General features: G+C 65.6%; 3 protein-coding genes across 9 annotated transcripts; 1 reads left to right on the top strand and 2 right to left on the bottom strand.

The window, feature by feature from the left end:
- LOC100152459 (cysteine and histidine-rich protein 1) lies at positions 1,500–14,833 on the bottom strand. 2 transcript variants are annotated; one of them, XM_021090523.1, is made up of 4 exons: positions 14,285–14,833; positions 6,531–6,769; positions 5,773–5,984; positions 1,500–4,218 (listed from the first exon to the last, which is right to left on the bottom strand). In XM_021090523.1, exons 1-4 carry the CDS (start codon positions 14,669–14,671, stop codon positions 3,827–3,829), a joined length of 1,230 nt encoding a protein of 409 aa, XP_020946182.1. In that variant the 5' UTR covers positions 14,672–14,833; the 3' UTR covers positions 1,500–3,826. The 2 variants fall into 2 exon arrangements, with proteins under 2 accessions (XP_020946182.1, XP_005662867.1); XM_005662810.3 differs by lacking the exon at positions 14,285–14,833 and adding an exon at positions 7,583–14,278.
- LOC110255327 (cysteine and histidine-rich protein 1-like) lies at positions 15,857–17,558 on the bottom strand. The gene is made up of 2 exons (XM_021090545.1): positions 16,832–17,558; positions 15,857–16,635 (listed from the first exon to the last, which is right to left on the bottom strand). Exons 1-2 carry the CDS (start codon positions 16,922–16,924, stop codon positions 16,150–16,152), a joined length of 579 nt encoding a protein of 192 aa, XP_020946204.1. The 5' UTR covers positions 16,925–17,558; the 3' UTR covers positions 15,857–16,149.
- On the top strand, positions 17,751–25,349 carry KIFC2 (kinesin family member C2). 6 transcript variants are annotated; one of them, XM_021090435.1, is made up of 18 exons: positions 17,751–17,816; positions 18,179–18,278; positions 18,442–18,523; positions 18,982–19,134; positions 19,290–19,414; positions 19,495–19,560; positions 19,650–19,778; positions 20,143–20,220; positions 20,333–20,447; positions 20,524–20,633; positions 21,257–21,365; positions 21,476–21,633; positions 23,232–23,336; positions 23,419–23,540; positions 23,627–23,750; positions 23,841–23,970; positions 24,054–24,313; positions 24,403–25,349. In XM_021090435.1, the coding sequence occupies exons 4-18, from the start codon at positions 19,038–19,040 to the stop codon at positions 24,655–24,657; spliced, it is 1,983 nt and encodes a 660-aa protein (XP_020946094.1). In that variant the 5' UTR covers positions 17,751–17,816; positions 18,179–18,278; positions 18,442–18,523; positions 18,982–19,037; the 3' UTR covers positions 24,658–25,349. The 6 variants fall into 6 exon arrangements, with proteins under 6 accessions (XP_020946094.1, XP_020946090.1, XP_020946092.1 ...); XM_021090431.1 differs by lacking the exon at positions 17,751–17,816 and adding an exon at positions 18,705–18,856 and having other exon boundaries at positions 17,928–18,278; positions 18,982–19,120; positions 19,528–19,560; XM_021090430.1 differs by lacking the exon at positions 17,751–17,816 and adding an exon at positions 18,705–18,856 and having other exon boundaries at positions 17,930–18,278; positions 18,982–19,120.

Here is a 25,375-nt window from a genome sequence, read left to right as displayed (position 1 = left end):
GCCCGCGGAGCATCCTGGGAAGTGTAGTCCAGTCGTCCGAGGCATCCTGGGAGCTGTAGTCGTGCTGGCGCCTGGCCCGGAAGGGGGGCGCGGGGCGGGGCGAGATGGAGGGCGCCTCCCCAGATTCCTGGCACCGCCCCTCAGCCCGCAGCTGCCCTCGAGGTGGGAACTCCGGGGCTCCCACCCCTGCTGCCACTGTCCTGCCAGCCCGCAAACTTACCTGCCCGTGCGGCTTGATCTGCGGAGCGCACTGCCCTCGCGTGGGAGAAGAGGACGGAGTCTGGGACCGCAAGCACTTGAGTACTTGGCGTAATCAGAGGTGTCCCTGTCACAGAACCCGTGGAAGAGCCTCGAGCGCGCCACAGTCGTCACGTGTGGGGCTCCTACCTCCAGGGCCGGGGTCGGGGGTGGGGAGGGAAGGGGACTGTTTTCCAAAATGAACTGAGCAAAATGCTGCTTCCTCGATGTGCACGCCAGCCAGTTGTTTTCCTGGAAAACTCGGGAGTACAGCCTGCAAACCTGTTTTGTGCTGAGAGGGAAAAAGGAGCAGGAACGAAGCCCACAGCGCTCTAGCCGACTTCTCAGCGCAGGAGGACACGGGGGCCCCTGTGGTCGTGGGGCACCTGGCCTCAGAACTCGAATGCCTGTCCTGTCCTTTCCCCCACACCTTGAGAATCAAAGACCTGCCAGACCTTGGGGCTCTCAGTCCCTGGCCTGCCACGGGGCCCTGGGCACCCCGAAGGCCCCAGAGGAGGCCTGGAAGAAGTGGGCAATGGGCAGTTTTATTTTCTGTGGATATGGAAACAAACCCAGTGGGGTAAAACTCTCTGCCAGTGGAAGGGCAGCAAGGCCTGCTGTTGAGGGAGTAATAGGGAGGTTGGATGGGTGCCAGGTCCAGAGAAGGAGGAGCCACAGGAAGTGAGAAGTCGGCCACAGGTGGCCCTCCTCTGTGGCTCCTGAGTGATGTGGTCCTCTCTCACCCTGCCCCCAGGGGCCCAGAGGGCAGGACAGGAGGCCCTGAAACCAAGGTGGATGACTGGCAGGCAGGCTGGTGAGATGTGAAGGGCAACGGGGGAGACAGCGTGGGGAGGGGGCGCTGAGCCACAGAAACCCGGGCAGAGGGCGGAGGGCTCAGGGCTCCTTCCCACTCCGGCGCCAGCACTCAGAGTGGAGCAGCTTCTCCACGCCTCGGTTTCCCCACAGAGGGATCAGGGGTGCGTGTAGGAGGCAGAGCTGAGCGAGAGGCTGGGAGCCCGGCGGTGGGGGGCCCAGGCTGGGAGCCAGCAGGGGCAGCAGCGGACCCCTGGCTGGGAGGCGCGCCGAGCCCAGCCGGAAGCCCGTCCACGAAGCTGTCTTCTTATAAGAAGACAGAAACAAAAGCTTGGTTTGGAACTTTTTAAAACTGCAGTTACATGCAGAAAACATCCAAAGAGCACAGACCACAAAAGCCACATGTAAGTCGTACCCCACAGGGCTAAAAACACCTCTTCACTCTGCTCTTTAAAAAATTATTTTTATTGTTCTTCAAAATGTCTCCCTTTGGGCGAACTGAAAGCTGTAGTGCTTACAGGGAACTGGAGTGAAAGGGAAGGGGCTGGCTCCGCCTGTGCCCTGGGGCCTCCCCTACCCCCTCCAGCTCGGGATGCTAAGCTGGCTTGGGACCCTGGAGACAGACCACTGGGCTCTTCTCCTTCCGGACAACATGACTGGGGCAACCAACCAGTGAAGCCCCGTGAGATGCCGCAAGATTTATGATGCGTGCCTCTAGCCGTGTCCACGAACACACATGTGTCCCAGGATGCCGGGCTCGGCTGCTGAGGTGACTGTCCCCGGGCGGATTTGCCATCTTCTCAGGCACCTCTCTCCAGGGAGGGCCTTGCCTGGGTGCCACCCTCCTCCCAAGCACGCACTCAGGGCTGTGTGGTCCCCGCTCCCCACCAGCCCTCCAGTTCCCCACCGGAGAGGCCTGTCGTGCTGTTAGCCTGGGAATAAGGAGGCGGGCCGAGGGGTCTCGCCAGCCCTGGTTTCTCCTCCCCCTGCCTGGCCCTCACTGGTGGCCACCTACCTTCACAGCCCACCCCCACCCCCCGCCTCCTACCGGCCCCTCAGGGGCCACCTCTCAGCTGCCTCCATCTCACACACGCACCCAAACAACATGCCGACTGGGCCAGCCCAAGCCTGCCCTGGCTCCCTCACAACGTGGTCACTCTGGAATCCCCAGAGGGTGTCTGTCCCCAAGGGACTCGATGCAGTGACATGGCACCATCCCATACAGAGGACACCCAGCCTACCGGCAGGCAGGTGAACAGGAACAGTGCCTGAGCTCGGGGACAGTGCCAGGGTGTGCCCACAAGCATGTGCTGGGCTGGGTGGGCCTTCTCTCTGCAGAGGGCAGGCCAGGCTGAGTTGGCCCCACAGGAGGAGATCCCGGCAAGCCCCGAGCTCCGAGAGGGAACAGGGGAGCCATGAGCCTGGGAGGGCAGAGTGGCCGCCAGCAGCTGGGGTGAGGCTCAAACTCAACCCTCAGCTCCTTCTCTCCATTTCTCAGGTCCCACCTCTAGGGCCAGGAGCGAGCGGAGCCCCCAAAGAGAGGCCGGGTCTGCCCTGCCCACTGAGCCTGCAGGGCCCAGGCAATGGGGGTCAGGCTGGCCAGGGCTGGCGGAGCATGGAGGGGCCCGGCCAGGGGTGAAGGAAATACAGTTCTTTGGTACTGAAGCAATGAAAAGCTATCTCAGAGAAGCCTGGGCTCCCAAGCAGGGGAGCCGAGCTCTCTTTCCTGGAAGCTCTGAAGGTCCCAGGATCCTGGGCAGGGCTCCTTCGCCGGTGAGGCCCACAAGGGACCTGCTCAGGGCAGCCCCAGGGCCGAGTGGCAGGGGCGGGGGCGGGGGCGGGCGGCCCGCGATCCCACCGCCCACTGAAGACCTCCATGTAGGGCCTTGGGAGGCAGCAGCTGGCCCACTCAGACCCTCCCTCTGCCAGGCTTGCTCACTGCTGGCCGACCCCAGAACCTTCTTCACAGCCTGACCCTCGCGGTGTCAAGCGGACACCGCACCCTTGAGGCTCAGTGGAGGAGACGGCTTCTTGCTAAATTTACGTAACTTACAGAAGAACCCCGGAGGGTTTAATTTTGGGGGGAAGAGACGGAATATGACCCTGCATTCCGAAACGTTGCGGAGCCCGCTGGCCGAGTCCTGCCTCCGCCGAGCAGCCGGGGGTGGGCTGTGCTGGGGCTGCTGTGACCTCTGGCTCCGCTCGCCGGCCCCAGGTGGCAGAGGGGCCGCGTCTCCAAGTCTCTCCTGGGGCGGGGGGCTGGGGTGAGGTGGGGGTGGCGCGTGAAGGCGCAGGAACAGGGAGGGGTGGCTCAGAGCCCGGCCACGCCAAAGCCCCCGCGCTGTCCAATTACAGCCACGCCTTCGCCTCGAACAAAACAGCAAGTAGGAAACAAGGGTGCCTTTTTAATTGCAATCAAATATGCCGTCTGAGGTCAGCGCCCCCGAGCCCGGCCCAGGAGCCGCGTGCGGGCCGGCGTGAGGAGGCGCAGAGCAGGGCTGACCCCCTGCACAACGGGGGCCGGGCGGGCCACTGGGCCTGGCCACACCGCGCCTCTCGGTCCCCAGGCAGCATCTCCTCTGCGGGGGGCCAGCCTCCAGCGCCCGGGATGGGGGGGCAGGTGGGGCGGAGGGCGAGGCGTGGGCACGCACACCTTCGCACACGCATGCAGACGTCCCAAGGTTCGCTTGGTTCCTCCTCCTCCGTGGCCGAGGGTCGACGGTGCTGCGAAGCCACCGCCGGGCAGGCGTGGGGGGCGCGCGCGTGCGCGGCGCCCCTACTTCTGGATCTGGAACAGGAAGAGCCGCAGGTTGATGTTCTTGGCGGCCAGCAGCTTGTTGCACTCCACGGAGTCGACGATGGGCAGCGGCACGTAGTCCGTCTCGTTGCTCTCGTTGGTGAAGACGAAGTGGTAGATGACTGGGCTGATCTTCACGTCCTCGTATGGGCCCTTGAGCAGCAGGAAGGAGCACTCCAGGGGCGCCGTGACCTTGCTCTTGAGGAGCAGCTGGAAGGACAGCGTGCGCTTGCACGACAGGTTGGGGTTGCGCTCCGAGTCGTTGACGCGCGCCTTCAGGACCCAGGTCTGGTTCAGCACCGTGAACCGCGGCGTCTCGTAGTACAGGCGCGTGATGAAGTCGTCCGTGCGGTACGGCCGGAACTGCACCTCTGTGGAGACAGACAGGCCGAGGGCCGGCCGTCAGGGCGGGCAGGGCCGGGCGGCGGTGCCTTCCCAGCCGGCTGAGGCCGCAGGCTCAGCCAGGGAGGAAGGCCACTTACCCGGACACCGCGTGCTCACTTGTCACAAGGCAAGTCAAACGCAACTATGGCAAACGGAGGCGCACACAAGCTTGGGGAAACAACTACAAACAGAAGTGACACGCGTTAGCTGCAGGGAGTCCAGAGGCTGCGAGGGGTGAGCGGCCGGCCCCGCCTGACCCTGCTGGCCTCCCTCCTCGCCCCTCCCCAGGGCCCAGCAGAAGGAGAGGCCCCGCCCTGGGGCCGTGGGTAAGCAGACACACAGACAGGATGCAGTTCTGTGAACAAATGCACTTTATTGGTTCTGATACAGAGCTGCCAGGAAAGCCGGCGGGCGGGCTGGCATGTGGCACCCGCACCTACGCTGGGCTGTGAGGCGGAGCACCAGCGTGCGGCCCGGTGCTGGGCTCTGCCAGCCGGCCACAGGGCCCATTGGTCAGCGGGCGACTGCCACCATCACACAGTCCTCTCGGCACAGCCCATGGCCCGTGGCCAGCGAGTCCCTCCGTGGAGGTGGCCAGTCTGCCCTGCCCAGCCGCCACCGCAGTCATGATGCCTCGGCCCACCCGGACCCTCGAGGCCCGGCCTATTTGTGACACGGTGCCCACCAGGCTATGACTAACCGGGGACGTGGCCTGCTGCTGAGGCCCCGGGCCCTCGGCCTCCTGAGCCTCCACAGGCCCTCACCTAGCCAGGCCCAGGGCTGGACGGCACAGTCTGACTGGACGCCTGTGACTGCCCTTGACGCTCTGAGCCAGCTGCCTGGCGTGGGCAGGGGAGGGCAGAGCACCCTCAGCAGCTCCAGCGACAGCAGGTGCTTCTTGCTGTCTGTGTCGGGCCTGACTCCTGCTCCCCAGCGTGTCCAAAGGCAGTGGCGGTGCCAGGAGAGCCCGGGAGATCCAGCGGGCCTGGTGTAGTCCAGCCTGCCCATCCCTGGGCATTAGCTCCCAGCTCTGCAGTCTGAGTCGGGCACCCTGGCCCTGACCATCTTCTCGCTGGCCTCAGGAAGCCCATGGCCACTGCAGTAGCCGCCTGCAGGCAGGACCCGATGGGACGAGTGCTCTTCGTGCCCCTGGCTCCGCAGGGCAGGCCCCCAGCTCCCGGACCCCCAGACCCCCACCTTCTGGTTAGACCCCACCCCCGCCCCACCGTCCCATGGCTGTACAGCCCCAGGCTGCAAGGACGTCGCCTTGCTGGGGCAGCAGGGCCGGGAGGGGGGAGGACAGGTGGGAGGGAACCTGGTGAGAGCCATGCAGGTGTCTGCAGGGTCCTGCCCCCACCCCCGCTCCGCCTCTGGCCCATCTTCTCCCCTGAGGTGTCCTCCCATCGGCCGGAGCTTGTCCGAAGCCTGGCCGTCTGGTGCCACCTGCGCCTGCTGCCCGGAGTCCACTCCCGGCCCAGGCTCCCAGCTGCCGGGCCCACCCCTGGCCAGTGTGGCATGCAGCGGGTCGCAGGGCACCTCACCTGTGTAGCCGATCTTCTCGAAGCTGAGCAGGCTGAAGATGCTATTGTAGAGCTGCATCTCTTTGCGGTGGCTCTGGTCCATCTCGTCCAGGATCTCCATCAGCTCATTGCCCGTCTTGGTTGGGTGGGCGCACGCGGCCTCGTGCACTGTCAGCTCGTGGAAAGGGCCATGCCACGGGCAGCCGATGCGCTTGTACTTGCACTGGGTGACCCTGGGGAGGAGGCGGCACCCCATCACACCCAGGCCTGTGGAAGGTGGCTGTGCCCAGGGCTCCGTCGCAGGTGGGCTTCCACCCAGCGCTGCGCAGTGAGCCACCTCCTGAAGGATGCGGTCTGTGTGCCGGCCCCCAGGAAGGGGTCAGAGTGCACGAGAGACTGCGCGGGGTAACATGCGAGCCGTACGTACGCCAGGCTCCCCGGGCCGGGTGGGGGGCTCTCTGCACCACAGTCCCAGGTCCCACATGCCTTCCCTGCAGGGGCGGCTCAGCAGCCCGGCCTGCTCTGCCCCGAGAGCTCCAGGGCTGGCCATGGTCTCCTGGGCCAGGGACGCCAAGGACGCTCTCTAAGAAGCCGCCACACAGCCACGAAGAGCACCGGAGAGCCAGGGCGATGTCCGGACAGCCACCGGGGGCAGACTTAAGCACCCGCTCTGGGGGACCTCACGCCCGCCCCTCCAGGGCCTGGGCCCCGAGCAGCTTCAGGAGTGTCGGGTGCGCCGGCACCCCGCCTCCGGCAGGCCGACCAGCCCAGGCACCCACCTGTCCTGGCACTCCTCCTTCTGGTGCCTCTCCAGGAGGGAGCGGGGGAACTGGCACAGGCAGAAGCCACACTCGGAGGGCAGCTCGCTCACGGCCTTCTCCACGGCCAGGTTGCGGCAGCAGAGGCTCTTACTGATCTCGCAACGACAGTTGGGGCACGTGGCCTGCTCCTCCTTCAGCCGGGCATCTGCTAGTAGGTGGATAAAACAGCCAGCGCACATCAAGTGACCGTTAGTACACTGCGAAGAAGGAAAGGGAGATGAAGCTCACGGACCTGCGGGACGCGTGGAGCCCACGCGCCCGCCCCGCCGGCCGTTCTCATCCTGGGACACGAGCTGCAAGAGGGGCCGCGGGCGCCGGCGCGCAACAGGCAGAGGCTGCCGTTCCGGAGGCCCAGGCCTTGCTCCCGTGGCACTGCGGTCCCAGCCGACAGGGCCCCTGCGGAGAGGGCGCGTCCAGGGGAACCCTCTTTGGCTTGCGGAAGTCACAGCTCTCCACCGGGGCCTGAAGCCTGGCCTTTTCCCATCTAGGGGCCAGAGACTCTCCCAAGAGTCCCCCTCAGGGCCGGGCAGGGGACGCCTAGAGGAACGTGGGCCCTCAGCCAGGCCTGATGGTGGCACTCCGCCAGCAGCAGCCACTGCCCCCCATGCCAAGGCAGGTGGTCCTCTTGCCAGCTCTGGCCAACCCCCAGCCCCACTCCTCCACCGCAGCCTCCTTGGCCAGCACAGGGAGGAGACTGGCTACCTGCAGCAGGTGGGGGCTTCCCGAGGGCTGGTGGCACTGGTCTGTAGCAGATGGGGAGGCTGGGCTGGCCCGGGACAGGGGCGCATGAGCCGTGTCCGCCCGGGGAAGGCAGGAATGGGGGCTGTGGGCGTGAGCCAGGCCCCCTCCCTTTCTGAGCCTGCATATCTGAGGCCCCATGAGCGGGGGGGGGGGGGGGGGGCAGGGTCCTGGTGCCTGTGGACAGCAGGCTGCAGCTCGGCTGCCTCAGGCCCCTCACTGGTTCCACACGCACCTCCTGGGCACCCACTTGGCGCTGACGAGAGACGTACCATGGCCTGTGGGCCCGGTCCTGCAGGGGCTCGTGGGGGGCAGGGAGGAGAGGCCCACACAGGAACCAGGTGCAGGAGCAAAGACAGGCTTGTGCTCCAGGCAGACACAGCTCCCAGGCCCCCGAGAGCTGCTGCTCGCCAGCGCTGCAAATCCCCAGAGAGCTCCTGGGTCACAGGACCCCGGGTGGGACCCAGCATGGCAGGGAGACTCATGGGCCGCCGCCTGGCCATGCGCGCATGCCATCACTTCAGGGGTCTGTGTGCCCCGAGTTCAGGGCCGTAGGAGGCAGAGTGGGCTCTGAGCACTCGGGCCTGACTGGGGCCTCATTCACAGAGGCCACATCCACACAGACACTGCAGCTGAGCTGCACTCAAACCTCAACTTCCGAGTCAGGTCAAAAGTTACAACGTACAAGACAAGGAAGGGTGCCTGGCAGGGGCCAGCCGGCGCCAGCTTGGACGCACAGGATGGCTGGGGGTGGACATGGGAGGCCGCCCCAAGAGCGGACAGGGCAGAGAAGCTGTCCGTCTGGTCTGCCCCCTGGGGTCCACAGAGAAGCCCGAGATGCAGCACGTGGAGGGGAGGGTGGCGGACACAACACCATCGGCTGCTGCCGCCCCGCAGGAGGTGCAGCCCAAGAGCCCAGGGCACACGGCCTCTCACAGCCCCACCAAGGGCCTGAGCCAAGAGGCCCTGGCTTAGCCATGCCACAGCCCCAGCTCCCAGAAGGCAGAGGGCAGCAGCACATGCTAAGCTGGCCACGATGCATGGAGGAGGGCGCTCCGGGGTGCCCCGGAGGCAAGGCAGCCCCTGAGGAACGCACACAATTACGGGGCCAGCTCTGGTCCTTAATGCTCCTGGCGAGCGGCTGCCCAGGCAGAGCCCCAGGGCCTGAGCAGAGGGGCAGGAACGGGCCTGGCCGGTGGGCTGCCCTTTGGCGCTGGGGGCCCAGCCAGGGTGTGGCCTGAGGGTGAGAGACTCGCAATGGAGTCCTGGGACCTGGTGAGGGACACCGAGGCTGCCGCGGGTGTGACTGCTCACTCCCGGCACTGTCCCGAAAGCCCCTGCTCTGGAGCCAAGAGGGGTGACGTACGAGGCCCTGACCCCCCGCAGGCCTCGCCTTAGGACCTGAGTGACGGTGGCAGGGACCCAGCCTGCCAGAGCCTCCAGACCCCACCCAGGCTCAGGCAACACAGCACCTGCCCTCCCCTGGGCTCTGGGGAGAGGGGTCACTGCCCCTTCAGCCCTGACAGCTCGGCTCTGAGAACACGGCCGATCGGCAAGACGCTTGAGCGCTGCCGGCTGGCCAAGGACCAGCCAACGTCCACCTGCAGCTGGCCCCTTACCAGCCACGCCAGGATGCTGTGTGGACAGCAGGTGGCTGGCCTCAGCCGCAGCAGATACCCTGCCCAGGGGCCTCTCCACAGCAGGGCAGTCACCTGGCTCCAAAGCCTGCCCCACCACCCAGGCCTGGCCCAGGGCGGCGCAGACCAGGCCTCAGCAGTGGTCGGGCTGGACTGTCCCCAGCCAGAAGCCAGACCTCAGAGGACTCTGCAGAGCAGCACCTCCTGCCAAGCCTCTGATGGACAGCACTGGCCAGGGTGGGCCAGAGCGCCCCACTTGACCTACCAGGGCCTAGTCCCCAAAGCCTGCGCACCCCAAGGAGCAGTTCCTGCAGCACCCAGGCCGGGCTTCCTTCCCACCACCTGCCAGAAGACCCTGGAGGGCGTCCACAACCCAAGACGATATCCCTCCCAGGACAGACGCTGGCTTGACCCCACTGACGGCCACCTCTATGAGCTTAAGCTGGTCACCTCTCCCTCTGGGCCTCGACTTCCTCAGGTACAAAGGCCAATGGGGCCAGGACTAGCCTTGCTACGTGCTGAAGAGGGAGGAGGGGACAATGCGTATGGCCGCGTGGCTCAGCCCCCACGGAGCCTCGGAAAGGACTCCAGGCACAAGCCTGGGATTTCAGCAGGACTCCTCCCTCACCGCTGGGTTTCCCAACCCCACCAAGTGGGCAATGACCCTACTCAGCCCAATGACCAGGAAGGGCGCATCTGTACCTGCCCCCCAGGACACCACCCAGCAGCCCCTCCCTCTGCCTGGCAGCAGGCAGTGAACCTGCACCCAGGCCACACGTGCCGCACGCCGCCACCTGAACCAGCTCCTCCCAGCACGTGGAAGGAACCGCCTGAGGGCCTGAGGAAGAGCGCCGGCCTTTGGGGCAAAAGCAAGCCTCAGACAATGCTCCCAGTTTCTGGGGGTCCAGTCCTTGATCGGAAAGCCTGGGGTTCCCCCACTCCGCTCTTTACCGCTAAAGGAAGGCTCAGCCCCCAGACCCATGGGAGCAGCCCGCCCATCGTCCGAAGCACAGCTGAGGGCGCCAACCCCGCACGTGCCACTCAGTCCAGCTGAGGCCTCCCTGCACCAGGCCCAGCGGGGCCTCCCGGAGCCCCAAGCCCCGCACACTCAGCTCGTATCTCAGCCTCTTCTCAACAAAGGGCCCCGAAGGGACCACACGGCGTCCAAGGTGCGCAGCTGTCTCCGGCGAGGCCGTGACTCACCTCCACCAGCTCTGGGGGTTGAAGTCCTGGGCCAGCAGTTCCTGAGGTCCCACCACCCTGAAAGCCAGGACCCGGGTAGAGACCAAACACCCGCAGAGGCAGCTCCGGCTCAGAACCCAAGGGCTGCGTGGCTCAAACTCTGACTCAAAGGGTAACACGCATAACAAAGAAGACAGCTTCTCATCCAGCCGGTTCAGAAACTCCCCCTCTCTCGGCCCTTGATTTGGACAGCTGAGCAGACATATTTTCAATGCTCTTTTCTGCTCATTTCTCACCCCAAAGCATGAGCCGGCTACAGTCTCGGAGCTGGGGCAGAGGATCCCAGGTCGCGAGGGTGGGCGGCCCCATCGGAGATTCCCAATACATCACCTTGAGGAGAGGCCGCGGCACCCGGCAGGCCGACAGATGCCAAGACGGTGCCCTTGGAGACCCCCCACGTCCTGTACGCATACTGGCCAGGATCCAGGCAGAGACGGAACCACCCTGCCTCCTGGTCTTTTACCAGTGTGACTGCCAATTCGGTACCCAAGCCCCTTGGGCTGAGGCGAGTCCTGGTGGGGACAGGTGGCCTTAGGGGTGGGAGGACGTCCCCAATCCTCCCACAGCATGGACAGTGGCAAGTGCACTAGCCAGGAGGAACAGGCCAGGCATCCTCCAGCAAGAGAAGACCCCTCAGCATCAGGGGTGCTGCCTCAGTAGGACCACAAGGAGCAGGAGGGGGCACCCAGGCAGAAGGGGCAGGGCCAGGTCTGAGGCCAAGAGCAGAGTACACAGGACCCGAAGGTCAGTTGGTGCCACACCCCATGACAGAGGCCCCCTCACTACTCCTTCACCCCGATGGGGTGGCAAGGAGCTTTCCTGGCTGAGAACCAAGTTGGGGGTGGCAGAGCTCAGCAGCCCCTCCCTCCAGCTTCAGCCGACCTCAGTGGGTGAGGGCCAGGTCTGGCTTACGAAGGACATGCGGGCCTCGTGTGAAGGGCTGGGGTAGGGCCCAGGTCAGGTGTCCGGGGCCAGGCTGACTGCAACACTCCAGGCACCACTCATGGAGGCTGAGCTTCCCCCAAAGGAGGCCAAGGGGCCAGTTCGCACCGCCCCAGGGTGCGGGGCCGCGCGCAGACAGGTGCCCCCGCCTACATCAGCACGGAACTCCTGCGGCCTCCCACCCCCAGGGCTGACTGCTGCGGTGCCCGCCCAGGGCACGTCTTGTCAAGCCAGTCACCAAAGACACACCTAACACCCACAGGCAGAACATCAAAGCCAGCACCTGCTGGACCTGCCGAGGTCCTGACCTGAACTGACACAGACCATGGTGGGAACCACCGGCACAAATGCCCTGGTCTGACACCAGAGCCAGTTTCCCAGCCCAGGTGGTATGATGTACCGTGCATGGGCGGGGAGCAGGCGACACGGGGCCAGGGGCTCAGGTTAGGGAGCAGATGAACAAGCCCATCTGTGCAGCCCAGGTCTGCTCTCGCCAGCATCCAGGCTTCCCTGGAAGCACAAAGGCAGGTAGGGGCTGGCGGCCAGAAAGCAAACTCTCGAGTGACTGTGCACCCAGCCACCTCCAGAAGCCCATGGAGTTGCCCCTGCAGCCCCCGTGCCAGGCACAGCACGCAGGGCTCAGCGTGGCCACTAGTTCTTCTCCTCAGCCCAGAACTAGGTACTATCTTGAAAGGCCCTCAGATGCACGGCTCGGCTGGTACCCTCCCCAAGCCACGTATCCTGGTGGGGTCAGGCAAAATACTGCCCCAAGGAACAGAGAGCAGGACACACCACATGCCGAGGCCAGCCCACTGGAGACAGCCAGTCAGCATGACTCACCAAAGGTGGCCAAGAGAGGTGTAGGGTCGGAGCCAAGGCCGAGAAGGGGTAGCCAGCCGTGGGCCCCAACCTGGGGCACTCATTTCAAGGCAGCATATGTGGGGCCCATGCTGCCCTTGACCAGATCCTCCCAGAGCCAAGCCAACTCTGATGCCGACCAGGCAATAGCGTGGGCCTCTGGCCCGCCCTGAGCCCCTGCTTTACCCAGCAAAGTCCCCATCGGGGGCTGTTGCGAAGGTGAAGCGGAACACTGCAGGCGACAGGGAGCCACCAAGAGGCCTTCCCTCAGGCCCGTCACATCCCAGGCTCCGGCGTGGGTGCAGCGGTGCAGCTGGGCCCCACACACGCTCCCATCCCGTGGCAGGTCTCCTGGCAGCCACGGAGTTCTGGCCCGTGGCAGGGCTCCAACCCACCCTTCTAGAACCGCGGGTTCTCCCAGGGATCGCATGTCCCAAAGCTTTCTCCAAGCCTCCGGAGACGAGAGGCAAACAGCTCCCTGTCGAGGCGCAGGTGTCACTGAGAACGGAGGGGGGCACAGCGCCAGTGCCAGAAGCCACTGCTCCGCACCAGTGGGCCTGTCCCGCCGTGCCCCAGAGCCAAGCCCACTAGGCCACGGTCAGGTGGCCTCAGTGCCTTCACTTTCCACCACAGCTGCTCAGTCGCCGGCCTCAAGCCCGCCCCGGTCAGAGCTCAGCTCCCAGCACTGTGCGGGCCGGTTTGAACCAGCCGGGCTCAGAGGCAGCTCTGACCAGAAGCAGATCTGCAGCTCTCCGTGCTGAGGGGACCGAGAGCCGGCACCACACAGCCTGTTATCCTGCCAGGTCCAGCCCCAGCCCACCCACAGCAGGGCAGACGAGGCACCAAGTTACCCTGGGAGCCCCCACCATGGACTGGGCTTCTTAGATGCTCACTCGAGGCCCACAGAAGGAAGAGTTCTTCCATGTGAAAGGATCGAAGGTCACGGGCAAGAAAAAAGGGCCAGTCCTGAGGTGCACCCCAAGGCTGAAGGGGTTATGAGACGCACTACCCCAATCCACGCTTGGCTAGGAAGATTGTGGCCTCTGGCCAGGAGCTTCCCAAAGCCCAGGAGGGTGGGTTGAAAGCCAGTGTCCTCTCCCCAAGGAACTCAACCCACTTCCCCACCAATGCCTCTTCTTTCTTCTCTCCATCACCCAGACACACTGGGATCCTCCCAAGCAAACTCAGGCCCGAGTGGGAAGGATCTGGAAAGGCAATCCAGACTAGTCCTGCACTGTTCACTACGAAAACAGCCCTCTCACCCCTCGTCCCCAGTTTGAGTATAAGCAGGGAGACAAGGCCCCATCAGCCATGTGCAGCTCCTGTACATGCAAAGACAGGTGACAGGGCACCTGCTTCACCCCTCAAAGGTGCTCTGGGGGCGTGGGTATTATGGATGGGGGTTGAGGTGGAGAAAGCCAAAGGCTGCACAGTGACTCTGGGACCAGAGAGAGGTGGCCCCTGCTGCTACATGGCACACACGTCAGACCCACCTGGGTCTGGTGCCCTCTCTGACAGCTGGTTAAGGATTCCTGAGTCCAGCCACCACGCCCCATCTCCAGATGGAAGTAAAGTGGACAGACCTCCTAGAGCACAGGGAGCCTAGGAAGCCATGTCTGGCGTGGAGAAGGCCGGACGTGGCAGGAACCTAGCCTGAGGCATAGCAAGTCCAGAAGACGCTGGGTTGGGCTGGGGCTGGTCCAGACCATCTGGATGGTTCATCCAGACCAGGAATGAGGGGAACGGGTGGGGAAGAAAAGAAGTGACCCCCTCCCTTCTCAGCCTTCTCTCAGAAAGAAATGCCAAGGGGAAGGGGATTCTTCCACTAGGGAGAATAAAGGGGTACATCCACCAGGAGCATGAGGACACATCGGGGGGTGTGTCATGAAAGAACCGAGAAGGAGCTCTTGAGGAGAAGAAAGACCAGGGGCTCCCAGAGCCCAGGGAGCTGAGGATTGAGGGGAGCAGGCTGGGAGGTGGGCAGGAGGGCGGGCATCTGTCAGAGGGGCCATCTTGGGGGGGGTGCGGCTGGGGAGGGGGCAGCAGGGGAACCTGAAAAGAGGAGCATCTAAATGGAAGACAAGAGATTCACATCAGGAAATAAGGGGGAAAGAGGATTCCGAACAGGAAACAAGAAAGTCCTGAGGACAGAATGAGGAGCTTCCGAACAGGTGCCAGAGTCCCACCTCTGGGCCCCAGGGCTTGGGCCTGGCCTCCGAGGAGACGCGGTGCCAGGGGGCCCGGCCACGGCGGGGCTGGAGCCGAGCCGGGTCGGGGTCGGGCCGGCGGCCCTACCTGGTACACGGAGGCTTTGGGCAGGTCCAGGCAGACCGTGCAGCACAGAACCGAGTAGAGCCGCTCTTCTAGCTTCCCGCTGCCCGCCGCCGCCGCCGCCGCCGCCGCCTCGGCCGCCTCGGCCGCCCGTAGCCGCTTCTTGGGCGGCGCGTCGGGGTCGCCGGCCGCCTCCTGCAGCTGCCGGGCGCCGGCCAGGCCCGCCTCGTCTGGGAGCCCGGGCCCCGCGGCCTCGCCTAGCGCCGCCGCCGCCGGTCCCGCGGCCGCCCCGGGCCCGGCCCCAACCCCGGCCCCGGCCCCGACCCCAGCGCCGGCCCCGACTCCGGCCGGCACGGAGCCGGCTGGCCCTGCGGCCGGGCCACCCCCGCCGGCCTCCTCGGCGCCGGACATTGCGGCCGGCCGGCCGGGCGGGCGGGTGCCGGCGCGCTCCCCGGGCTAGAGGTTAGGGGCGCCGCGCGCTCCCACCGCCCTCTCGCCGCCGCCGCCGCCGCCGCAACCCCGCAGCCCCGCTCCCTGCGCCGCCGCCTCAGTGGGTCCGGCCCGCGCGTCGCCCCGCAGCCTCCGCGGCCACCGACCCCGGCGCGGCCGCCATCTTTGTTTTGCTGCGCGCTCTTCCCCCCGCCCCGCGGCCGCCACCGCCCCCTCGGTTTCCCAGTCACGTGACCGGCGTGAAGCCAATGCGGCTGCGGCTCGGGCGAGACAGCCCCGACGGCCAGAGCCAATGGGCGCGCGAGGGCCCGCCTCGCAGAATGTGGGCGGGGCCCCGGGCGACCGGCCCCGGCGCGCTCACCCCTGCAGGGAAGTCCTGGCCTGCAGGGGTGAGCGCCGTGCTTCCCGCTGGTGCTAGGCGCGGACCACACGCCTTGGTCCTTGGGGACCTGGGGCACCCTCGGATCCCCCACGTCTGGATGTGTCTGCGCCTTTGTCCCCGGACACACAGGCTTGCGTGCGCGGGGCTCAGGCCAGTCGCTTGAGCGAGAAACCCCGCCAGCTACCCCCTCCCTCTTGCGCGGGGACCAGATGTGCTTCTACAGGACTCAAGGGCAGGGATTCCCCAAAGGAGGGCTCTGGACCTGAAATCTAGCCCATTGCTCTGCCCACGCCCGTTTCTTAATCCTGCGCTTAGGAGCTGAGGAGGAGTCCGCTGAGGAAAGTGAGGGTCTTCAAAAATCAGGACTTGCCTTGCACAGGCCAGAGGACAAACGTGTAGTGTAGAGGTCGAGTCAGCCCTGGGAAGGGATGTACATTTCCGAGAAGAGCTGTGGAACAGCTCTCCCCTGTGCCCACCCCAGCCTGGTGGCCCATGGAGCTCACTGAGCCAGAGAGCCATGAGCTAGACCTTGTAAAGATGATCAGAACTCCACCATGTCCCAGGAGAGCAAGGGTTCCTATGTCTCCGCAGTCCAGGAGTCCTTCTGACAAAGGTGCATGCCCAGCAGGCCAAGCTAAGTCAGGCCTTCAGGGCTGGTTCCAGGGCATTGACTTCCTTCGCTCAGGGAAACAGTTGCTGCCCTGGGAGCCCCAGAAGCTCCTGGAGGGCCCCTCAATCCGTCTCAAGAATGGGCAGATGCCATATACCTGCTAGAACCCTAAGGTTTATTGCAGACCAAGCCTCTCTTTGGATCTACAACCATGGCCAGCCCAGAATCAGGCCCCCAAATGTGCCTGGGACTTGGTCCCCCTCATTCTGGTCTAGGCAAGTCCTCACACTCAGCCAGAGGAGGAGACAGTGCCCAGACTCTGCCCCCTGACCAGTCACTCTGTAGCAAGCTGGCTTCTGGAGGGAGAAGAGCCTCTCCCTAGAGGAGGAGGCCCGTGAGGGGAAGGCGGTAGCCAGGGGAGAAGGCTTGCTTTGCTGTCTCCAGCCATCACTCCCACTGCAGGCGCTGTGCGCGCAGGGCCTGGTGGTAGGTCCAACTGCCCGCAGCCAGGGCCCAGCGACAGAGGTCCTCCTTTGGTAGCAGCAGCAGTCTGTCCTCCTCCAGCCGGCTCAGGAGGCCTGCAGCACCCAGCATCACCCCCCCCCACATTCCATAAGTGTTGGTTGTGAAAACAGCCACGATGAGGATGGTCACCGCAACCACCAGCACCACCGCCTGGCCAGCCACAGAGCGGCCCTCGGCACCAAGGTGGTCACCAGCCACTGCCAGCACCATGCCTCCTCCTAGAAGCAGATTGGCAGAAGAGCAGTCCCCATTCATCCAGTGGAAATCAAAGGCCAGAAGGGGCAGGCCAATGACAGTGGCCACCCAGGCTCCAGCAAGACAGTCTTCATCTGTGCGGAGCCCTGGGGCCAGCGTGGTGGCAGCGGCCAAGGCCTGGAGCAGGAAGCCAGCAGCGGCCCCTCGACTTGCCTGTCAACACAGGGAAGGGGGGAGATGTAGGGAAAAGAGGCCAGGACCTTCCTTTAAGCAGGGAAGGGTTTGGGGTACTCACAGAAGCCCGGCCTCCATGCTTACCTCCCACCACCCTCTCGCTGATTCAGGAAACTGGCTAGGTCTTTTGGGTTTGGGAGTGGGCTATGCCCCTGCCCCGCCCCAGGGTACTCACCTGGGCAGTGCTCACCGCCGCATGCAGAGACACCGTTCCCAGTACCAGGTGGGACAGGGAAGCGCTCCACTCGCTCCATGGCCTGGAGGCCATGGCACCTCTGGCGGTAGTGAGTTTGAGGGGACAGGAAAAGGATCCTCAACTTTGGAGAAAAAGGTGGAGGCTGGCGACAGGGAGCCCCTAAGGGCGGCTCTCCGGGCCTCCCAGGTTCCAGAGTCCCATTACTAAACGGTAGAGTAGGCTCAACCGAAACTCCCGAGCCCTGAGGCCACTGGACACAACCGTGGGGAAGGAGAACCTACATCGGCTGGAAAAGAAGGGAAAACACGGAGCGGGGCCTGGACCGGGTGGGCGTTAGCTCTAGCGCCCTGGAACCCAAGTCGGGGCGCAGGGCCAGGGGTAGGGGCGCGGAGAGGGGCGCAGGGCGAGCGCAGACCCACTCGGCCCGGCCCCTGCGCCTAGGGAGGAGCCGTCCTCGGCACCCGGCGTGGAAACAGCAGCCGTGCGAGCACTCAGATCGCTGCGATGCGCGGCTGCGGCGCAGCGGCGACCAGCAGGCCGAAACCAGCCCACCGCACCGCCCTCCGACTCCCGTCCCGCCTACCGCGCGCGGCCTGCGGCCACCCCTTACCAACCAACGAGAGGAGAAGAGGCTAGAGCGGCGGCGGCGGGGGGAGGGGGGTGCGGGCCAGGGCGACGCGGGCGGGGAGGCGACCCGGTTGTAAGAGGTGGGCGGGGCTAGGAGGGCCGACGTCTCCTCGCTCCCCGCACGCAACCCCACCCGTCTGGGGAAGGGAGTGGCCTGAGGAAGGAGCCTCGAGGGGCGGGGCGGCGAAGGGGCGGGGTGCAGCGGAGGAAGGGACGAGGGGGAAGGGCCCCGAAGACGGAGCGGGGAGGGGCGGGGCCTCTCGGGGCGGGGCGACAAGGGAGGGGCGGGGCGACAAGGGAGGGGAGCGACCGAGGAAGAGGTTCGAGGGTAGGAAAGGTGGGACACCTGCGCGGGCGGAAGCCTCTCAGTGGATAGAGCCCTGGGGGCCCCTCGCAGAGGATTGGTAGGGATCCTAGAAGAGGGGATGAGGGGGCTATGGGTGCTCTCAGCCCGGGGTCTCCGCTACGTAGGGTGGCGGCCTCGAGGACACCTGTCTCTGGGCCCCTTTCCTCGGGCGCCGGTCCTCCGCCCGCGGGAGCCGGGCCGAGGGGGCGGCCGCCGGAGCATGCGCACCGGCTCTGCGGCGGGCGGGCGCGGAGTCGGGGCGCGGGGACGCGGGGCGGCGAGAAGCGGGGCCCTCTGCCGCCCCGCGCTCCCATGTACGCCTTCTACTCGCTGCTCATCTACATCTTCTACAGCCTCTTCCGCAGGGATGGCGGGGCGGCGGCGTCCGCCGATCCTGGGAACCCCGCCGGCGACCCCCGTCCTCCTGGGAACGGTTCTGCAGGCCTGCGCAGCGTAGGTTCCAGGGCGCTGACGCGGGGGAGGGACCATGTGGACGACCCTGTCTCTGATGTTGGAAGCTGAGATCCCTGCACCAACCCCTCGGGCTCAGTCCCCGAGGCAGGCAGCCGTAGGCCGCCTGGCCTCTCCTCAGGGGCTCCCCCTGCTCCCTCCCTAGAGTGTCCGCTGCAAGGCCGGGGGTCGCCGCCGCCCCGACCAGCCCACCGCAGAACTGTGGACCGAGCTGACCGGCCTGGTCGGTAGGTAATGGTGCGTTAGGAACGCTGCCTCCCCGGGGCCGTGAGGGAGTGACACCGTCGGAGAGATGCTGGGGCGCCTGTGACCCCTTTGGGAGGGAGGGACCTGGCAGGTACTAGCTGGTGGCCTAGCGTTTGACACGTGACCCAGGACGACTACCCATCCCACTACCTGGCCTCACAGGCTGCTCGGAGTCTGAGGGTGGCCCGGGAGGGGCAGCCGAAGGCGCTCCCGCCGAGGTCTCCCTGGAAGAGGCTCTCGTGCGCCTTGCTGAGTTCCTCTCAGTCCAGCTGGGGGCGGAAGAGAGCTTGGGGAATCCTCCAGACCTGAGCAAGGTAAGCAGAGCGGAGACTTCTCCTCCAGCGACCTGTGCTGTTTCCCCACTTCCTCTGATCTCCATTCATAGCGCTGCCTTCCGGGCCCTCATTCTTGCTCCCTCTGATTCGTGTTTCTTTCACAGCCGGCTGATGTTCCCCCACTGCTGACGGTGACTGGTCAGCTCTTGGCCCTCCTGGCATGGATTCGGAGCCCCAGGGGAAGGCAGGCCCTGCACCAGGGGACTCAGCCAGCCTCAGGGGTGCAGCCCCCTGTTCAGGCTGGTGCGTAAGGAGTAGTGAGTTGAAGGGGGAGCTTGTCGAGGGGGTGGCACCCACTGGAAACCGAGTGACCAGCCATGAGAGGTCACAAGCCCTTCCCCGCTCTCCAGGCGCCCTCTCCTTTAGGCCAGCGATGATCTCTTCAGTCCTAACGGGGTCCCCCTCCTCCTAGGATCCCCGTCCCAAGAGGAAAGCCCTTCCCATTCCCCGAGGGTTGAGGACCAGGGGCAGCAGCCTCCGAGGTTGGAGGAAGACCAGAGGGCCTGGCAGCGGCTGGAACAGCTCATCCTGGGACAGGTGAGGGGCCCAGGAAGCAGTGGGGGGCTGGGAGCGGACTGGAAGGAAGTGTCCCACCCTGTGCCCCTCCCTCCTTTCAGCTGGAAGAGCTGAAGCATCAGCTGGAATTGCAGGGGCAGGAGCTGGGTCAGCTGCGCCTGGGAGTGGTGAGGCTGCTGGGGTGGGGGCTGGAGGAGGGGGACCTGAGTGCGCCCCAGACTCTCAAGTGAGTCCTGAGAGCTTCCTTCTCTGCCAGGGGGCGACAGACTCAGAGAAGAGGGTTCAGCATCTAACTTTGGAGAATAGCGCCCTGAAGCAGAGCCTGAGCCTTACCCGGGACCTCCTGCTGCGCTGGGGCCCAGGCCCCCCCAGCAGGGCCCCCCAGGTACCTTTCACTGGGGCCATCTGTGCAGTCTGGGCCTCTGTGCACCGGGTCCCCCAGGCTTCCTCCTGCTTACTGGGGCAGAGGCAGGAGACAGGGCCCGGCCAGGACTGTGGGCAGCCTGTGCACGGGGTAGCCCCACCAAGGAGTCTGGGCCTTGGAGAATCCCATCCCTTCACCTGGTGGCTCCTCTGAGTGACTGTGCCCCAGAGAGCAGAGGGACTTGGGGAAGGGAGCACTGCATAGCTCCCTGACCAGCTCTGCCTGTCCTTCTCACGGCTTTTTCATCTGTGAAATGGGGCAGCTTGAGTGCCCCGCCCCAGTTCTTTCCTGGCTCAGTAGCTGATGTGGCTCCTTCTCCTTGTAGGAGGAGGCAGGAGCACTGGTGGAGCTCCAGGGCCAGCTTCAAGAGGCCCAGGACACCACAGAAGCCCTCCGAGTCCAGGTGGGCACGGGGCCAGGGACCGGGGAGTCTGGGGCGCTGGGAAGGGGGTGTCTGAGGCAGAGCCTGGTAAGTGCCTGTTTCCTCAGTGACAGGGTGGGGTTGGGCGGGGCAGCTGGGGGTGCAGGAGGTGCAGCTGCAGGGCCTTCGGGGGGCCCTCCAGCAGCTCCAGCAGGACACTGAGCAGAACTGCAGACGGGAACTGCAGCAGATGCGTGGGCAGCTGGCAGGTGAGGGCTGGGGCTGGGGAGATGGGGGCACAGCCATGGGGTCTGGACTTCCCTCACCACATCCTTCCCCCGCCAGGACTTCGTGCCTGCATGGCCAGCCTGCGTCAGGGCTGTGGGGACCTCCGGGGCCTGGTCAGCACCTTTACCCAGAGCTGTCAGGGTTCGCTGAGTGAAGCCCGGGGCCAGGTCAGGACCGATTCCCCTTCTCTTTTAGTTTTCTTTTCAGACCGCACCTGTAGCACATGGAGGTTCTCAGGCTAGGGGTCCAACTGGAGCTGCAGCTGCCGGCCTGTGCCATAGCCGCAGCAATGCCAGATCTGGGCCGTGTCTGTGACCTGCAGCACAGCTGACGGCAACACCGGATCCTTAACCCACTGAGCAGGGCCAGGGATTGAACCCACATCCTCATGGACACTTGTTGGGTTTGTTACCACTGAGCCACAAGGGGAGCGCCACTTCCTCCTCTCGCACCCGCCTTCTGGGCCTTCGCTTGGGGGGAAGCCTCGTTCTTCCTTCCTCTCCAGCAGCAGAGAGTTGCCTGTTGTAGTGGAGGCTGGAGGCTCTGGAACCAGAGAAATTGTGTGACCTCATTTTTGTTCCATATAAACTGGGGGGACAGTGATTCCCTCACAGTATGCCAGGAAGCCCAGGGGAGACGGATGACATCCTTGCCCATTCTGGGCCCCCTAGGGGACGCCACAGTGGGCGCAAAGCCATTGAAAGCTGCGGGTCACCATAGCTGCCACGCCACGCTTTTTCATGGGTCTTTCCTCCCCCCACTGTCTGCCTCACATCTGTGTCCCCCCCAGGTATCCTGGGCCCTGGGGGCACTGTCAGCGGGAGGGGCTGGGACTCAGCTCCTCGAGGCACAGCAGGGTCCCCCAACTGGATGCCCAGGGCGGCTGCTGGAGCTCAAGGGTATGGCAGGTTTGGGAAACCAGGGGGTGGGTGGGCAGAGGCAGAGCAAGTCGAGCCTCTCCGCGCTTCGGGACCTGGGAGGCAGCCAGCTGACCCGATCTCCACCCCAGGAAACATCCGTGTGCTGTGTCGGCTGAGGCCAGGGACACCCTCCAGCCTGGTGAGCTTGGAGCCCGGCCCGGGTGGCAGTGTCACCACCTGTTATCGAGGGCACCGGCGTCGCTTCCGCCTGGACTGGGTCTTCCCTCCACACGCCAGCCAGGAGGAGGTGATGCCCCCCTTGCCCCTGTGTTGACGGACCAGCCCTGGAGTCCAGAGGAGGCTTGGGCTCCGCGTCCCTGTCTGTCCCTGTCCCGGGGGAGTGGCTGGACTCTAGCAGGAAGGGAGGGAAGGGGGTGGAAGACTTGGAGGGCAGGACTGGCATCCCAGCGGGCACCACTTTTCCTTCCAGGGTTTTCCCTTTGCATCCCCCCACCAAACTCTGGCCCGGGGGAGACAGACCTTCAGTTTAGCCAGGAAGATTCACGTTTGCAAAAGTAATTTTTTGCCAGGAAACTAAGGAAAACGAATGTATCTGAGGTGGTGGTTACTGCGGAACATAGCTGGGTGCTGTTGTGGGGGGGACAGTGGTGTGACCCCCTTCCCCCAGGCTTCCCTGGTTGCCCACCCCCTTCTTGCTTTGTGGCCACAAAGAGGAAGGGGGCGCCACAGGTGAGCTTCCAGCCTCTGGGCTCCACCACCGCCCTGCACAGACCCCGCCCTCCTTCCCTCCTCCCCTTTCCTGCCAGACCCAGCAATGATGCTGCAAAGCAGAGGCTTAAGCCCAGCCCGCCACTTTGCCTCCCATTGCACACAAACCTTAAGACTGGAGCTTCCATAGCTGAGGAAGTGGAGGCTGAGAGCAGGGTGGGGGCGGGGGGGGTGTAGATAAAGGGCAGAGCAGTCAGACTCAGACCTGTGATGCCGCTGGGGGACACTGGGAGATGAGAGTCTGGCAAGTGGCCAGGGCCCCCCCACTTCTTGGCGCCGCGGCTCTTTTCTGCCTGCCTCTGCTGCACCCACCGCCATCCATCTTTAGTCTCCATCCCAAACCGCAGACCTGAACAGGGTCCTCTACTCAGTGTATCTGGATGAAGGAGCTAAAGGCACCTGTCACTGAGCCCCCTCCCCTGTGCTCACAGGCCCCCCACCCCATCACTCCCACGGCTTCTTTCTAGTCATGGCATTTAGTGACCTCATGGGGGATTCTGGACCCTGCCCTCATGCTCAGCCAAGCAGAGCTGATGGCCCATTCAGTCACTGGCCATCTTCTGGACACAGAACCTGGCCGCCTCATTACTCAGAAGACTGCTGGTTGGTGGTGTCCAGTTGCCGGCAAGACTCAAGCCCCAGCTCCATCCCTTCTTCCCCTGGCTCTCCGCACCACTCCTGGCTGCCCTCCATCCCCTACACCCCGGGACCCTCTGGGCTCATCCTCGTGTGCCAAGTGCCGGACTGGCCCTCTTGGCCCATGTTCCCACTTAATCCTCATGACAGGGGCCACTACAGTCCTCTTCTCACAGAGGGAAGGATGAGTGACTTGGCTGAGTCACACCCGGGCTTTGGACCTGGCCGTCGCGCCCAGTCTGGGCCCTTGCCTGCACCTTCCACCCGGACTTCAGCACTCTGCCCACCCACTCCCTCTTCCTGTCACATCCTTTCCCTTCACTGCCTGGCAAATTCTTGCAAACGCCACCTTCTCCGGGGGGGCCTCCTCTGTCTGTTGGGAGGTCCGCCCGCCTCCTCCCAGGGGACCCACGTGTCGTGTGGTTTACACCCGCCCCAGGTCCTGGGGCTCAGGGCCCCTCCTCCCTTCCTCCCCCCCAGGTCTTCAGGGAGCTGGAGTCAGCAGTGCTGTCCTGCCTCGGAGGCTACAGTGTCTGCATCTTCACCTATGGTCAGACAGGGACGGGGAAGACCTACAGCATGGAGGTGGGAGAGGCTGGCGTCAGGGCGGCTCCTGGGGCCAGGGGCTGGGATGTGAGCCCAACGCGGCTCCCCACCCCGTCCCCAGGGCCCACCTGAGGACCCCGGCATAGCTCCCCGGGCGCTGCAGTCACTGTTCCGGGAGATGGGGACAGGGGGACAGCACCGCGTCACCCTCAGCATGGTGGAGATCTACAACGAGGCTGTCAGGTCAGGGCTGAACCGAGCCGGCAGCGGGCTGAGGCCCCAGCTCCTCCTGGCCCGGCCCCCAACCAAGCCCTCCCCTTTCTCGCCAGGGACCTCCTAGCCCCAGGGCCTCCCCAGCGCCTGGCAGTGAGGCAGGGCCCAGCCGGCCAGGGGGGAATCCAGGTGGCGGGCCTCACCCACTGGGACGTGCCCAACCTGGAGGCGCTACACCAGGTGAGGCTCCCAGCGGGGCCGCGCCGTCGTCCAAGACCCCGCCCTGTTCCTCCCGCCCCGGGGCGCAGCCCCTGCCGCTCTGTCCTCCAGATGCTGAGCCTGGGTAGGAGCAACCGCGCCACCGCCGCCACCACCATGAACCAGCACAGCTCTCGTTCGCACGCCCTGGTCACGCTGACGCTGCGCGCGGCGCCCCCACGGCGCGGCCCGGCCACCGCAGGTACCGCGGGCGCGCCCGAGCCCCGCGGGGGCCTCGCGGCCCGGAGACCCGGCCTCCACGTCGGGCTCGCTCGCCCCCCGCAGGCACGCTGCACCTGGTGGACCTGGCGGGCTCCGAGCGTGCCTGGAAGGCGGGGGCGGCAGCCGGCACGCCGCGGGAGGACCGGGACAGCGCCCAGCGTCTGCGCGAGGCTCGGACCATCAACCGCTCGCTGCTGGCGCTGGGGGGCGTGATGGCCGCGCTGCGGGCCCGCCGGCCGCACGTGCCCTTCCGCGACTCGCAGCTCACGCGCCTGCTGCAGCCGGCGCTGGGCCCCGGCGCCACGGCGGTGCTGCTGCTGCAGGTGCGCCCCCGCGGCTGCGGGCCCGGGAGCGGGGTTGGCCTGCCGGGCGCCAACGGCCACAGCCCGCCCACCAGCGCCGCTTCCCGCAGATCTCCACGCGGCCCGAGGACCTCGGCGAGACCGTGTGCTCCCTCAAGTTCGCCGAGCGAGTGGGCCAGGTGGAGCTGGGTCCGGCCAGGCCCCGCAGGGCCCCGCGCTCCGGGACGCCCTCGTCCCTGAGCACGGACACACCCCTCACTGGGACCCCCTGCACCCCGACGCCGTCCCCCGGCAGCCCCCCAAGCCCTGGCCCGGACAGCGGCTCCAGCTCGGCCCTGCCCCCGCCGGAGGACCTGCCTTCGTAGTCCTGCCGGAGGAGCCCGGGCAGCGTCTCTGCCGGCAGAGGCGTCCAAGTCCCTGCTCCCCTCGCGACCTCTTGGACCTCTGGGGCCCCGGCGTCCCCCAGACTCCCGGAGCCCACCCCCTCCTCCCCGCCCCCAGGAGCGTTCTGCCCGGATCACCTCCTCTCGGCCCTTAGCTCCTTATCACCATCTGCTGTTATCGCGGTGCACAGCAGGGGATCCCAGAGCAGGGGCGGCAGATCCTGGCCAAGTGGTCACCAGAAAGTCACTCCCCGGCCACCAAATATCAGACTTGCATTAAAACGTTGTCTTCCTTTACTGTTCTCTCCCCCCACCCCCACCCCCGCCCCCAAGCGGGCAGGGCCTCTATACCCTATTCCCCTTGCCCCCTAAGGTGCTACCTCCTTCCCAGGCAGTTGAAGGAGAACAGGGTCTAAAGGCCGAAGCCACCATTAGTTTTCCCTCCCCCATCCCAGAGCCAGGGAGGGGAGGTGACAGGAGGTGATGGATGGATGGAAGGACAGATGGACAGAGGGCCGGAGAAGGTGAGACCAGGAAGGGCTACTCCCAGCAGGGCCCTGCTCCTTCCAGCCTTGCCTCTGGGGGTAGGAGACGCATCAGTGGCCATCGGGGCCAGGGGGCGCCCCCCTGGGCCACAACTCTTCTGGGCCATCCAATAAACACGTGGACCCTCAGCACCGCTCGGCTGGCGCCTGGTGCT

The sequence above is a fragment of the Sus scrofa genome, chromosome 4, assembly GCF_000003025.6.
Source record: "Sus scrofa isolate TJ Tabasco breed Duroc chromosome 4, Sscrofa11.1, whole genome shotgun sequence".
Taxonomy (NCBI): Eukaryota; Metazoa; Chordata; class Mammalia; order Artiodactyla; family Suidae; genus Sus; species Sus scrofa.
Note: the sequence above shows the minus strand (reverse complement) of the source record. Positions and strands in the feature narration are given on the sequence as shown.